This window comes from Pygoscelis adeliae, unplaced genomic scaffold, assembly GCF_000699105.1.
Source record: "Pygoscelis adeliae isolate BGI_AS28 unplaced genomic scaffold, ASM69910v1 Scaffold308, whole genome shotgun sequence".
NCBI lineage: Eukaryota > Metazoa > Chordata > Aves > Sphenisciformes > Spheniscidae > Pygoscelis > Pygoscelis adeliae.
In genome coordinates, this window is record NW_008825306.1 from 2,237,205 (window position 1) to 2,252,876 (window position 15,672).

The following is a 15,672-nucleotide window of genomic DNA, read 5'->3' on the forward strand; positions in this document are numbered from 1 at the left end:
ATACTTTGCTCATATGGCAGAGGGTGTGCATGGCTAGGTGTATATGGCTAGGTGTATTGGGAGATTAAGGTATTTTAGCCTTTCAAAGACAGATGCAAAGAAGCGAGGAAGAAAAGCAGAGCTGAGGGAGGAAGCAAGCTCTCGTCCCAAAGAACAGACCCATCAGGAAGATTTGTCCTGTACTAGCACTGGGTGGATTTGCACTTTTCCTGTCTTTTTCCTCAGTTTTCAGAACTGGGGCTCCTTCCTGCAAACCAAGGTGTCTTGTCTACAAGGCAGCAAAAGCACGGACTGATAAAAAGAGTATCAATCATACTGATGGCTACTCTGTACTACACTGCCTGCTCAGGCTTAATAGATGAATATGCACACATTCAAAGGAAGGCAAAAACCTCGCAAAGCCATTGCTCTCAAGTCAGGGCTTCAGGTGACGGGCTCAATCACAGAACTCCATTGTGCATACAAACAGAAAGGAGAAGCGTTTCTGGATGGAAAAACAAATACACTTTGCTACCCATCAAGACAGATGATATTCCAAGAGTGTTTTAGCAGGTTAGGAATATCTTTATGGATTTGTGACATTAGCTGCTTGTTTAGTGATCCCAACAGGATGGCAGTGCACCTCTCAGTCTCACAAGGAAGACATGAGCAAAGTATCAGAACAAAGCCCACTGCCTGACTGCTCCTCACCATGCAAGCCAATGACACAGGGAGACCTAATCTGACAATGATTTCTTCCCCCTTCGGTAAGTGGGTACAGCAGCAGCTGATGGGACAATACAGAAGAGCACGGTGCTTTGCCTCTCAGAGGAACATACACATAGTTAGCACTCTGCCAGCCAGTCATATGCCTAATGCATGACTAAATACAGCATCCTAGAAAAGCTTTGCAAACCAACATGGAAAATTGAGGCAGGAAGTTATGACACAGCTGAACGTTACAGCCACAATTTACATGGTAAGCAGACAGTAGTAGTATACTTTGCCTTCGACAGTAATTGCAGGCTTGAAAAAGAAAGATTAATAATATCTTAGGAGAATCTGTGGAGAAATGATCTGAGAAGGCATCTCCTTGCATGTGGCCATAATCCAGACCACTGCCACAGAGTCAGGGGAAAAAAAAGGCGGGGGAGGGCAGGGAGCAGAGTAGAGAGGCACCAGCTTTGCACAAATGATAGCAGAAGGCAAATAATGCAGCTTAAAACCCACACTCAACTAAGTGAACACAAGACAGGCAAGGGATTTTAATCTGAAGAACAATTCTCCAGGCAGATGATTTCTTTTCATTCCCTCTTCACCCCAAAGACAGACAACCCACAAAGGCTGCACATTCTTTTCTTTTCTTTTTTCTGTTCAGTAAATTCTTCTACCTATTACCCTGTCCTTTAGATGTATGGCAAGATTCCTGGAATACTCTGCGCCAGGCTCTCCCAAGATATTAATGGTACCTCAAGACCATGCAAAAATTCCTACATCACAGCAGAGAAAGAGAAGTGCAAGAGGCCACTGTCTCACTCAGGTGAACTACAAAGCCCCGGTCTCCCCTCAGCCAGTGCCCTCTGGTAACCACTGACAGTTCAAACGACTAACAGGGAGCCCATCGCCCTAGCACAGACTGATCAACATCAGACGACTAGAGGTTGTATTTGTCGCAACTGTGGGAGTCGCTAACCTAATTCTGGACTGGGCTCTAGCTCTGCAGTGGATCCTTCTAACACCGATCTCTATGGACCAACCCACAAGAGCCAGAGACAGCTTAGGACATCCCACCAGCAGATTCCAACGCAACAGCAAGAGCCAAAACCACAGATGGGTCAAACCCAATTTGTATTTATTGCTTTTGCTTTCCCCTAGACTGGGAAACTCTCAGACAGCCATGGGATCTAATAAAGCGTCAGATGGTGTGGTACCAAAAGTCTTGACCCTTCTACGTTATAATTTATTTCTCTGCACACAGCAATCCAGACCAGAGACATGAACATGGAGCTCTGTTTAGACCTTTAAATAATCTCTGACCTGTTCAGACTGGTATTCGTCATCTCACATGACCGTAAGTTATTTTACATGCTACGCTAACAATAGTTTGTCAGTAATATGTTCAGAGGATCTTCTTCTTAAACCCGTGTATTATACTAATGACAGTTCGGGAAAGGAACTTGTATTTATAGCTACACTTTTTTGGTAATTTGCAAGGGTTTCATTATTTCCTTCCCTCCAATTAATACGGTACAGACAGCAGCTGCCACTGTCTTAAAAAAAAAAGAAAGAAGAGAAAAGCCAGTGGCAGTACCCCTCCAACTCACAGGCCAACAATAGCACACAGTTCAGCAGTGTTCTGTTGTTGTGGTTTAACCCGGCAGGCAGCTAAACCCCCCACAGCCGTTCGCTCACTCCCCCCCTCCCAATGGGATGGGGGAGAGAATCGGGGAAAAAAGTAAAATTCGTGGGTTGAGGTAAAGACAGTTTAATAGGACAGAAAAGGAAGGGAAAATAATAATAATGATAAAAGAATATACAAAATAAGTGATGCACAATGCAGTTGCTCACCACCCGCTGACTGATGCCCAGCCAGTCCCTGAGCAGCAGTCGCTGGGCCCCGGCCAACTCCCCCCAGTTTATGTACTGAGCATGATGTCACACGGTATGGAATGTCCCTCTGGCCAGTTTGGGTCAGCTGTCCTGGCTGTGCCCCCTCCCAGCTTCTTGTGCACCTCCAGCTTTCTCAGTCAGTAGAGCACGAGAAGATGAAAGGTCCTTGGCTAGTGTAAGCACCACTTAGCAACAACTAAAACATTGGTGTGTTATCAACGTTATTCTCATACTAAATCTGAACCACAGCACTGTACCAGCTACTAGGAGGAAAATCAACTCTATCCCAGCCGAAACCAGGACATCTGTGAAGGCCAAAACAAAACTAGCAAGCAGTGCCAGTTTCATATAGTCTGTTGATCCAATTTTAACAGAAGAGCTGCAGAGAATAAAAGCCTTGACAGAAACAAATGGACCTTACTTGAGTCGTCACCACTTGCTACGCCTCAAAAAACCCTTAAAGGCACAAGTCTCTAGATGCCATTTTTATTATTGCTTATGGCCGATGCTTGCCGCAGCCTTCACTGATACAATTATTCCTATTTAAAGCAAAAGTGAGCTGTGCATAATACCGTCTATTTACACAGAATACAAAATACACAGAAAGCACGGTGTAGATACAGCAGGACTCTTCTCACCAGTTTCAAAGAGTTTTGGATTGTGATTTAAGATGATGGAATACCCTACACATATATTCTACAGCAGTGTGCCTGTCCAGCCCAACCTAAGCTGTTTGCAGCCGTGGCAAAAAACTGTAAAGGTAATTGTGATATCTCATGAGTTTTAGCATGTATCTCAGCATCTTTGATAACACTTTACATGAATTGCTGGACACAGTGCTAGTAATATGCTCTCATGACCAGTGAATGAGACACTTTGTCAGGAAAAGTAGTTAACAGCGGCCAGTAACTGAAGTTTTTAGAGGCCGTATGGAAGGACACACAATGGTTTCTACAGATATCTTAGTCCAGACATCCCATCAACTAAATTTAGCATCCGCTGATGAACCAGAAATCATTTGTTATTTTCTCTTCTGCTGGAAGTTGGACAGAACGAGTACATTCCACGTATGCATGCAGTTTCACATACACTTCATAGTCAGGAGAAAATGTAGACTTTCAACCTGCCCTGAGCCTGTCCAGTTCATGCCCCAGGACTCCAGGACAGCAATACACAATACTGAGCAAGACAAGCCATACAATTTGTACCAAGCTCTGGAGGATGCTATAAAAGAGACACTACTGGCCTCTTGCACACAACTGGTTCTCTTACTGTATTTCACCTCGACATGCAGATCATTTACTACTAAGTTTAATGGCCTACATACTCTTGCCAATTTTACCATTATCTGGGTTAGTTCAAAACCAGTGTTAACTCGCATTCCTACGACCTGCTGCAAATGAGCACAAAGGATGCATCCCCAAACAGACACCAGCATTTCCTACCTTTTCACTTTGCTCCAAACATAACCCAGGCTCAGCCTTCACTCTCCCAGCTTTAGTTCTGGTGCCTTCCAACACCGAGACAAGGCAGCTTCTCTAGGAACAAAGCAACAGTTCCCCATCTCTTCGGGGATCGATTCTGCCATCTAACCGGTTTGACCTGGCAAACCTGGAGGCAGGAGGTTGCGATCCAGGTTTCTCCCAGGCAGCTTACAGATGATTCTTACTGATTCACCTACGCTGGTGCAAACACGCCGTGAATCTAGGACCTTTGCAATACTGCTTATTGCTGTTTTGCACATCTAACCTGCCTTTGCACAACGTGTGGCACAAGCGTTTGGGACAGCAGCATGCAGACTTGCAGCTTGCTTGAAGAAATACTTCCAACTTAAGTACAACATACATGTTTTAACTTGGGAAGAAACAGCTCTTTAAAATGGCTTTTCTGCAAATTGATACAACGAGCACAGAAATGTGGCTTCCGAGACTTGAGTATGCATAGATCAAGTTGTGTCTTGGTAAGTTGGCTCATTCTGCAAAGAGCCAGGAACTAGATGCAACACAACCATGCCTTCTGCTCTGTGCTTCACAAGGGGTGGTCTCAGACAGTGCTCGTGTCTTGCCGTATAGAAGCGGCTGTGCACCTTACTAGAATCGGTCCCACTGTACCTACCGCTAACTGCAGCACAAGCCACAAAAAATGAGAAAAAACAACACAGAAGTAGCACCTTCTACATCACTACTCTTAACTGGTATTTTCTCACCCTAAAATATCAATGCCTAAAATACCTGGAACATTAGCATTTTATGAGGTGTTTTAGTACAGCTACAGAAAGTACTTAATGACTTAAGATCTCTCCGTCACTAAAGTAGAAATGCTTTGCAAAAAGCAAATTCAGATAATTGGTCTTTAGCCACCCAGAGATACTGTGACTGAATACTTCCAGTCTTTGCTCCATCTGAAAAGCACCAGTATGATCATGTCCAAGCCTCCAAAAATGCTTTGTTATGATAAAATCTGTTATTTCCCTTCCCCTCCCTCACCTAATTTTGTTCTGCATATGGCCTTTATGCCCCGTCCCTTTTTCACTGAGCATCTGACTACTACCAAATTAAGGCTTTCTATTAGGTCTCACTCTCACTAATCTCTCTTGTCTAGCTTTTAATCCGGATCACAGAGAGAAGAACAGAACTTGACTTTAAATTAAAGCAAAAATTAAACAGTTAAGTATGGAATCTCTTCTCACAAGGCGGGAAAAAGGGTGGGGCTTTCCAGAAAGTTCAAGGCAGGATTAATTCCACTCCTGTTAAAATTAGAACAAGGTTGATCAGTCACTCCAATGGCACCAATGTCAAACCAATATGAAGCAATTTTGAAAACCCCACCTATGAAATTACATCATTCTGTAGAATCTTACATAAAGCTAGTAATACAAAGAAATATAGTTAATCTTTCAATAAAATCACAACAAATCCATCTAGGGATCTGGTCTTTACAGTAATTGCTTTAAAAAAAGAAAAAGAAAGGTACAGAAACATTAGTGTTCTCAGTGCACTTCCTGCGCACACTGCCCAGGACAGCACACTTCCTGATCACCCACAGCAGCAGACAGCGGTAAGCGAGCACAAACTTCGAACTTTTAGAAAGTACAGCAACAAATGGCTGAAGCATAGCTGAAGGGTGGTTTTTGTCACTGAAAAAGTCCTCAATTCATTTTCTAAAAAGTAAGGTTAGTAACCTAAGACACGAAAGAGCATCAACGTAGCCCAAACATTAAAAAAAAAAAAAAAAAATAATGAGAATGTAAAAGCCTGTCTGATTTTTACTAAAAAAGCCCTGCTTTCACTAGTATTGTTGTAGCAAGTTCAATGCAGTTACAGGCTCATCCCTTTACATACCTGTTGATGAACTCTTGGAAAGAAGAAAACAGAAGGTAGTCAATGGCACTAAAATCTTGGTCTGTTCCATTTAAATGAAACTGCAAAAACACCAGTTCCTTTTTCTTCACATCACGAGGGCCTTGAACAACCAAAGCATACTTCTGTAAGCAAACAGAGAGATGGTGAAAGTAGCAAAGGAATCCTCATTTCCTGTTCGTGAATTTGCCATGTCACCAATACTCTACAGAAATCTAATACACACCAAGATTTTCTTGGCCACTACTAAGTATATGTCTATTAAAATATCTAAGAAGAATGCCAATCGAGTCCCTCCTTTTAGTTTAAAAATGAAGTCTTTACATCAAGATTTAGTGTTTTTCTAAGAAATCTGCTTTAGTTCTATCATAGTCCTTTGGGTTCATGTGGAATTACCAGTCAAGGCCCTGCAGCCTGCATTCTGCAGAAGGACAATCAAAACTGTTTTGAGCATTAAAGTCTAGGAACTTTCAGCTCTTGACATGAAACAAGTTAACATAGAGTCTGATGTGGAGAACATCAGGCTTCTCCTTGAGAAAGAGGAACAGTTTCACAGCCCCCAGCACCTCAAGTAAGATGCTGAAAGGAAAAAGAATAAAAAAATGCTAGCAGGCAGAATACAACTTAAAGTAGTGCAGGCATTATATTGAACAGCAAGCTGCTGCTTGCAAAAGGACTCAGCCAATTTGAACAGGGCTCTACATGGTTCAGAGGTCTCTGTGTCAGTGCCTCTTCATTCCGCTGCAGGACTAGAGCCTATTGGATCAGCAAGCTTCTAAATGAATGTACCACGCAGCATAAAAACACAGGTTTTTAGTTTGTTAAAACATGCAAAAGAGCATATTAGCGGCAGAAATTAAATTAGACTTGCACTTAGAATATTACTTTCAAATTTACTAAGGAGCTGCTTCCCAAGAAAGAAATGGTGACTAGGCAAAAGGCAAAACACAAAGAGGAAAAAAGTTGACCAACCAGGTACCTAGATTGTTTGTTTGTTCACATTTAGTTTCTTTAAAAACAATCTCAGCAATCACTTTGGATACAAATGGCCATATTTAATGCTTCATTTTTTGAACATTTATTTATACAGAAGCTAGATTCCCTGCATTTTTAAGGGCAATTTAAGACAGACTATCACTCAATCTACCCATCTTATTGGCTCACAGCATTTCAGTGTAATGAAATCCTTGGTGCCCAGTTAAGATTTTTCCAAGTGTGACAAAAATAGTATGTAATTCCCAGCAAACATACAAAAAGAGATAAGCTATCCTGCTTTAATGGAATAACTACTACCGCTTTCAATCAAACCTAGATTTACTATATCAAGGAGTATGCTTGCCAGTTCATTTAGGAGAGGAATGAAGCGAGAGTTTCATTGTGAAAAATGACTTATTTTGTCCCATTCAGGTTTTCATGCTGTACACACCTACATGACAGCTGATCATCCATAACACACATACACGCTGAATGAGGTCTTTTACATTTCTGAAAACAAAAGGACAGATGGCTTGGAAAAAAATTAGAAGCAAGGTTTTTTTGCAGCACTAAGTAAATATTTTTACTTTCAAATACCATTACGAGCAGAAAACCCCCACTGAATAAGCTTTGTTCTATTATATTATTATTACCGTAGTTTGATTAGTAAAAGGATCCGTGTAGTTGATTCTCCGAGTGGTGCATTCAATGTTTCCTGGCTGACCTGGATTTATCAGAGGCGGAATGTGATCATAGTAATGATGCTTGCAGCTAAGCAGCCGAGCCTTGCCTGGGTAAAAGGCAATACCTGTTTTGGCAGAAAAAGCATTGAAGAGAGCTGATTTCTTTCCCAAGTACACAGATTTTCATTCTGGGATTTAATCCCACAGGATACTTGAGCCATCCTCAAGATCCAGCAAAACAATCAAATTAAACCACATGCTTCAGCATTTTTCTGGAGCAGGACAACAGTGCCAGCTGCATCAGGACAGAACCCCCGCAATGCGCTGAAAAAAAAATCAGGGTTCATTTTTTGTTACAATGATTCAAGGTTCACAGAAGCTACTAAGTTCCCCTAGTCTTCCCACAAGCCAGCAGCTAACACATCAGTCCCTCTGGCCCCAAATGAAATTAATGTGTAAAGTAAGTTAGGAGACCACTGATGTCAAGTGGGACATGTAGCACTTCAGCATGTACGTGTTTTCAGATACTGTCATTTAACATGTCAAATTTTAATTGGAAATAATGTATGTACTATACATGACAGATCAAAGATCACTGGCTGATCTAATAAAAGTGAAAAGATGCTCGTCAGCACATCTAGCATCTTCTGTTCACTGAATACAATGTAACAATAAAAATCAAAGCCATCAAACAAGTACTAACTGTTACCGTCCCTTATTATTTATATCACTAGGTAGGCAGGCTACCTATGGAAATTCATATATACTATAAATCTATGGTTTCAGACCAACAGCATGCATTAAAAAAACCCTCAGTCACCTCAGCTGTAGAAGGCTAGCAAAATAAAAGGCCCAAAAGCCTGTTATGCCACATTTAGTATTGGAAACAAGCTTGCTTGAAGATAATCTAGACCAACTACCAAAAAAGTATGATTGGAGTTATTAGATATGATTAACTCGCATGACTGAGATGACGAGATGCCAAAATGCGAGACGTCAAAGCAGTTAACATATATCAGTCTAGAAATGCTTTATCTCTTTCTTCAGTGCTCCATGCTTGCAACTTGCCATCTCATCACTTTAATAGAGCAATGAAGTAAAGGGCTACATTAATTTAGGTTCTCTGATCTGGCAGGGATCCCTGCCAATACTTCTGGACTTATATGTATGTTGCTCCGCTTCTTTAAATGACATTTTCTTCCTGTTGCTGTATGAAAAGCTCACACACAAAAAAAAAAAGGGGGGAAAGCCTGCTCTTACAGTCAGATCCATACGGTCCAAACACAAGGACCTACTTACAGAGCTGAGCCTAACTGACCATACAGAAAAAACACTACAGGAATATGGCAACAACTTGAAACATGCACCTTTCAGCCACAATTACTGGAGTGGTTATTTGTAAAATGTGGTAACACTTCAAACAAAAGTGTTATTTTTAAATCGGAAACTGACTTATGACTGTTTGAGTTGCATTTGCTACCGCAGCTCTATTTATGAATGGTTACTGGATAATTTAAAAAAATAATAAAGATAGAACTCACTATTCAAAAAATGCTTCTGTGGCGTAATCCCTTCTGCAAACTGCAACACAGTTTTCTGATGCCACGCTGCATTTTTATGCCAACATTGTTCCCTGCAGTCACATCACATTTTCATTGCCCACTGATGTAATACCAAGTTGTAAACAATGCCGAACAGAAGCAAAAAGTGGCATTGTGGTTATTTTATGGTTGGTTTGAGAAATTCACCTTCTTCACTGTCAACAGCATCTCACTGTCCAGTGCAGCACTGAGGTCCTGATACACATCCTATGTGCTACCCTGTTTGAATGATACAGTTTTGGGAATATTTACATAAGGAATTGTCTTCTTTAAGAGGACACATTCCAGAGTCTGCAAACACTTCTTATCTACCAAATGTTGCATGATGCTCCGCAGCTACTGTCATTCTTGTTATTGGCACGAAAACCCCCAAAATGTCCTCAAAATTTGTCCTACAATATTAACATTTCCATGCAAAGGTCATAGAATCATAGAATCATTAAGGTTGGAAGAGACCTCTAAGACCATCGAGTCCAACCGTCAACCCAACACCACCATGCCCACTAAACCATGTCCCTAAGCGCCTCATCTACACGTCTTTTAAATACCTCCAGGGATGGTGACTCAACCGCTTCCCTGGGCAGCCTGTTCCAATGTTTAACCACTCTTTCAGTAAAGAAATTTTAAGTTAAAACAACATAGATTAGAAAAGAAGAAGTGAAAGACCTGGGTCAAAGCATTAAATGCACTCCGGGCCCTGGAGAATCAACACCAAAAGTGTAAAACAATCCAAGATAAATGTGAACAACAACTTAACCCATTTTGTTTGTTACCAGTCTTACCAGGTGCATCGTACAAGGACACCTCCTTATAAGAGACAGACATCACTGGGTGCTTGAGCTTCTCCCTGAAGTCACTGATGGTTTGGTAGACAAGGAACACAGCTACAGCCATGAGCAGCAGATAAATAAACAGGAGAATTACTGAAAAAACATTCTTTAGGCAGGTCTTGCTGAAACGCAAAGAAGGGGCAGTGGTACCCAGTTCACTATCTGGAACCAAACAGAATATGGATTAGGACTTAAAATACAGATATTTGGGCTGAATTTATCTAGTGTTCATTCAAAGAACAATCACTGGAGAGGAAAGTAAGCCTGAAACTCAGCTTGATTTAAAAAACCCACAACCATTGCTGGTTTTGATGATCAGACAGATGCTTCCTTCTCGAGCATGAGGCATAATCATCCAAGGATTTTGCCTCTTTTTCACATGTTGAATTTGGAACTCTGCTTCAGGACGCGGCAGGCAGGAAGCAAGCTTTATTTTCAAGGACGACTCGGAAACAAAGTTCAAAGTTCACAAGAAAAAAAAAGTCTGTTGATGGTCAATCCTTCCTCCCGGAAAAAACAACTCCTTTCTCACCTCCCAGTCTGAAGTGATTCTTACACACTTAGCATATGCATCAGCAGAGAGATTTAATATTCTGATGCTCTTCCGCAGCTATCTGCATTGCATCTCCACCATGGTAGAAGTACTAGATATTTGTTACCCTCTCATTTTTGGACTCTAGTTTGTAACTCCTTGTGCATACTACATGAAGTTTCACAAAAGGATTCTTCCAATTACAGCTAGAAAAAGACCGACCCAATTCTCTCTCAGTCTCCTTGCCTTCAAAGCTTATTCTCTGAAGATCTTCACACTTGCCTCACTTGTACACAGACACTGACTTCCCCATACTCCTAGCATTCGCCATTTCTTTTGGCAATACTTGTAAGGAAAACCTTCATGTACTCTTGAGCTACACGTCCTGTTTTGATCGTGAGCTATGTGTAGCTGAACACGCAAAAGGAGCATTAAAACCCAACATACGAAAGGAGATAAGTAGGCATATTTAACGCTGACTTTTCTGTGTGGTATAATCTAATGAGTCCAGCCCTTTCAGGCCATGCTACACTCTGCCCTTCAACTATAATAGCACAGTTTGGTGTTTGTTCCTTACCACAGCAAACACTAGTGCCTTTTAATAAATCCTGTCGAACACAAAACCTCTTACAAAAGTCTATGGTCACACACGTGTTCCCAATTTCATTGCCAGGATATGGCAGCCAAGGAAATTAAGACATTAATATGCATAAAACTGCACTATTGAAACAAGTATGTCTTGAACAGCTGCAAAGCATTTAGGGGATACTCATTTCAGGTTGGCTTACCTTCATCCCTACATCTGAGCTGCAATAAGCCAATTTAACACTGCCCCGCACCCTCCAAAAGGAGGTCCGAACAGTCTAACTAAAATCTGTTTAAAAGCACATCTGCTCAATATTGCACCTTGCTCATGTACGTCTGGCACAGACTTTGCTTGCAATCCACTGCCATCACGGACACAAACTCAGGTAAGATACAACGTAAAGGAAGATGACATACTAAGCTATCTCAGAACCAGATATGCTGAATCTTCTTTGATTGAACGCAGTTCATGACAAAGAAATGTTCTCATCTCAATCCTTGGAAAAACTCCTTGGCTTTCCATCAGCACTTATTCCCCAAAATAAGTGATTTAGTGTTTTGTTTGCTTTCAAAAGTGCAATTAAGAAAACCCCAACCAACCCCCACACAGAAGCAGCTTATCAGGCACTTAGAATTGGTAATTTCTGGGTCAATAGTTCTCACCTGGTAAAATAACAGAGCTGGCATCTTCATGAACTTCCATCTCTCCTTCTCTCTCATCTGTTGGGTTTTCAGATACTCGCTCCACATCTTCACTCAGCTGTGTAGTTAAAACAGTGGTTCAATTTCCAAACATGCTCTCAACTTGCAATTGCTGGAATTTCTATGGTACAAATAAAAGAGGCTCCAACTAACCAAACACACAAAAACATGCCCCCAGTCCAAGAGCACCCAACATCTGTTCCACTTGTTCACAAGAGTCACATTTACATAGACCTACAGCTAAAAATTAAGTGACTTGCACGCTGCAAAAAGAGAAAGACAGCACATTAAATTTAACCTACTTCTACCCTGCTGCTTCAACAGTATCACCTTTTCTTTCAAGATCAAAGTAATTGTTTCCCTGGCAGCTTCAGCTCAGTTTAAACCCCCAATTAGGGCAATGCCCTCTGAAATAAGCAGGAACTTTGATCTGTCACTCAAGAACGTGTTTTTAGGCATAAACAAACCACAGCACATACCAGCAAACAGAGCATTAGCACTTCTTAATAAAGAGGTGCATAAAGAGCGAGCTGCATTTTGACAGGTATTAGGGCAAGGAACTCAAACGCAGTCTCAGCCACATAGGTAGGTGGGTCATTACAAGACAACAGTCAAACATCCCTACATTTCTGGTACTCATTTGAGCTCACTGTACATATTATTATATATTAGTGGTTATGCAAGTAATTAGTCTTCCGGTGTTTCTAAAACAGCAAGAGAGACCAGATGTTTTCTTGTTTTGCTATTCAGAGCTCTGGGCCCAAACTGCCAAGACACTCCCGATAAAGTCAGAAGCTTGTCATATCAGGTAGGCATCACAAGAGATCATGAAGCATTAGGCTTTTATTTTTACATGTATATATAAAAATAAAAAGTGTCTCCTGTATGTTTTCCAAATTTCTTTCATGGCAGGGAACAACATACAAATTACAGCAAGGCAACCCGGGGCATAAGTTTACAGCATATCATGTGTTGCACAGTAACTGTCCAAACTAAACACTCAGCATCACCCACCTAATTAGGTACGGGAGATTAGCTTTGTTCCTATTTCAAGGAAAATGGTGCACAGTTAGTGCAGCAGCCATACTGAATGCTATTGAACTTTACATCCCCAACTTACTCAACAGTAACATGCATGTATCCATAAGGAAGTACTTTTCTTTCACCCAACTTTAATTCAGTATTGAAATGATCATCATCATACCATTAACAGATCATCATTTGCACTTATTAGGAAAGAGTCCACTCATTTTACATCTTCAAAGTCTGACGTAAAGTCTCCATCACCTCCTGCTGTATTTCTGTATTCATTTCCACCATGCAAAGCAAGTTACACAGTTGTTTTTAAATTCCTTGCACATAAATAAAGCATGATTTCCCATGGTGTGAGGCATGGAGTGAACAGGTAACTAATAGGCTAGACTCAGCTCACTTGCAGGAGACTTACCAGGGTCCAACCAAAGATACTTTTTTCAATTATCTTCGTAAAATAAGGGAAAATTAAGACTCTGCTCCTTTTTGTAGAACCACACAAGTCCTATTTATTTACCTGACCCAAAATAAGCTATTCTGACACAGGAAGAGTATTCACTGAGCTTTTTGCACTGGTTAAGCTGAATCAGCTAAAAAGCCAGTTCAAATTATACTCATGCAAATTCCTTATACCAGAGCTAATCCAAAAAGTTTAACGTAAGTTACAAAGTCGCTGCAGTTTCTCAGCTGACTCCCACACCTCTCTGGTTCAGCCACAGTTCCCCAGATACAGGCACCTCAACAGCTGAGGTTATGTAGAGGGTAAGCGAATTCTATTCCTGATAGCAAGAAGATCCCAACACAAGTTTAAACAAGGACACAATATGCAACATTTCTTATCCTCTCAAGAGGACCTACAGCAACTCTTCAACATGTAGGAGAGAAAAAAAACTCAGAAAATGTAACATTTCAGCATTCCTTAGAAACAAAACAAAAAAACCAAACAATATGTGACTACGTTTTTATTATCTCTGCTCACAAGGCAGACACAGCTGCATAAGCTTTTCACACATAAAACCAGTGAAGGACAGCTAGGCAATAGCAGGAGTGCTAACATTGCCTCAGGTGCAGTGAGTAGGTTGAGCTGATGTGTAAGACCCTCTAAAAAACAACTAATTTTACTGCGAATCCCAAACACCTGACTTGACAAGAGGCAAAGCTGCATAAACCCTCTGAGGCCACCAAGAGCCTAAGCGCTGTTCATGGCTCAGCCACCGCATTCTGAGCGTACAGCATCCACAACAGTGACTCTACATGGCACGGCAGCACAGACCTACAAACCCAACAATTCACAGATGTATTAAGCAAATCTTCTAACAACTGGGAAGCCAGCACAGCATTACTGCATGACAGCTGATTCTACACACTTGACAGAATCCCCAAATCAAGGCAACTGGCAACAGTGAACCTGGCATATGCCAATGGTGTTCACCCTCACAGGCCAGCTCTTCCTGCATCTTATTTTTGATAAAGAGGTGAAGCGTGGTGCTAATGCAGAAGGAACATAAACTTGCAGGGCAGTTAAGCTCACGATAGGATGCAGAGAGAGGATAGGAAAAAAGAAGAGAGCAAGGAAGGGCATGAAACAGACCTTTGTTCAGCATTCCTCTGGGCTCTGCATGTGCAGCTGAGTGAGAAACAACGGCAGGAGCCTGCTCATGACCTAGCAGTTCCTTTTCAGTCGTGCACACAGAAAGGCACTGGACAAACAGAAGCTCAGAAAAGGCAATTCCAGACATTTCAGCATCCCTGCTAGGGGCAGGAGCATCACAGACTGCCCCAGGTGCCAGAGAAGGGATGGAAACGCAGCCACGGCACTTGCACACCATCTAGACTTGTGCCACAGAGTTTGGGACAGTCCCAACACCCAGAGCAGTGTCAGCAGTGGCTGACACACAAGGCAGAAATGTAACATGCATAGTCCAGTCCATACTTCAGGCATCAGTGTGACTTCATTAACTCTCTCAAGTACCTCCCCTAAATACAAACTCTTACACAAGTTGACTTCATCCTGATAATCACAGGATAAAACCTTCCTCCTGGATAAAACCCTCTTAAATAAAATGAGAACTTGTCCATGCAGGCCTTTTGCTGGTCCACCGATTCATCACCTTCCAATGCCTTCTAGACTGGCAGGAAAACCAGAAGCTGCGACTAAACAGGCAGTACTAAACTAAATTAGAACGTATCAAAACAGAGCCCCAAACTACCCACCACATGCAGAGAAAGCCAAACATCTGCATTCCTTTTGCCTGCAAGATGCAAACAGAAGTAACTTGCTGCAAGTCTCCACCGCTGCTGAACTTGGCACAAATAGCTTGTATCTCTAGTAGGAGAGATAGGAACGAGCAAGGAATTCCGGTTGCTGGAGCCTGTACATTGATATGCAAACTAGGCGCTGCCTCGGGCTCTTGGCAGGATGATAGTGCGGCCTTCAGTTTCATGTATGAGAGCTCTGGTACCAGAGTCGCTTCTCACGCTGACAGACCGCCTCCTTTTTACGAAAGCCCCAGTAACAGAGCTCACCGGCCAGCTGTACCTAGCTCATGCAATCAGAAGTACTGCTGCCGATGATTTTAACCATTTTTAAAGGTGAAACGTGAAACTAAGCACACCGAAAACACCCGTTTCTTCCTGGCGAGTGCAGATGCAACCTGACATCCCAGTTAGCAGGCAGCAAGAAGGAGGGCTAGGGGCAGCACCAGGCAGGTGACGGCACACAGCCTCACGGCGGCACCCACCCGGCTCGGCCGCGCTTCAGCCGATCCAGGCGGGCTAGAAGGG

At 42.0% G+C, this 15,672-nt stretch overlaps 1 protein-coding gene across 1 annotated transcript in view; it reads right to left on the reverse strand.

Annotated features, from left to right (window-relative positions):
• TMEM206 (transmembrane protein 206) overlaps positions 1 to 11,919 on the reverse strand; it is an 18,931-nt gene extending 7,012 nt beyond the window's left edge. The window contains exons 1-4 of the mRNA XM_009330182.1: positions 11,818 to 11,919; positions 9,990 to 10,199; positions 7,577 to 7,731; positions 5,931 to 6,073 (exon numbers count right to left, since the gene is read on the reverse strand). Coding sequence (XP_009328457.1) covers positions 5,931 to 6,073; positions 7,577 to 7,731; positions 9,990 to 10,199; positions 11,818 to 11,857 — 548 coding nt within the window. The 5' untranslated portion in view covers positions 11,858 to 11,919. The remainder of the gene's footprint in view (positions 1 to 5,930; positions 6,074 to 7,576; positions 7,732 to 9,989; positions 10,200 to 11,817) is intronic.
• Between the last annotated feature and the right edge of the window lie 3,753 nt (positions 11,920 to 15,672).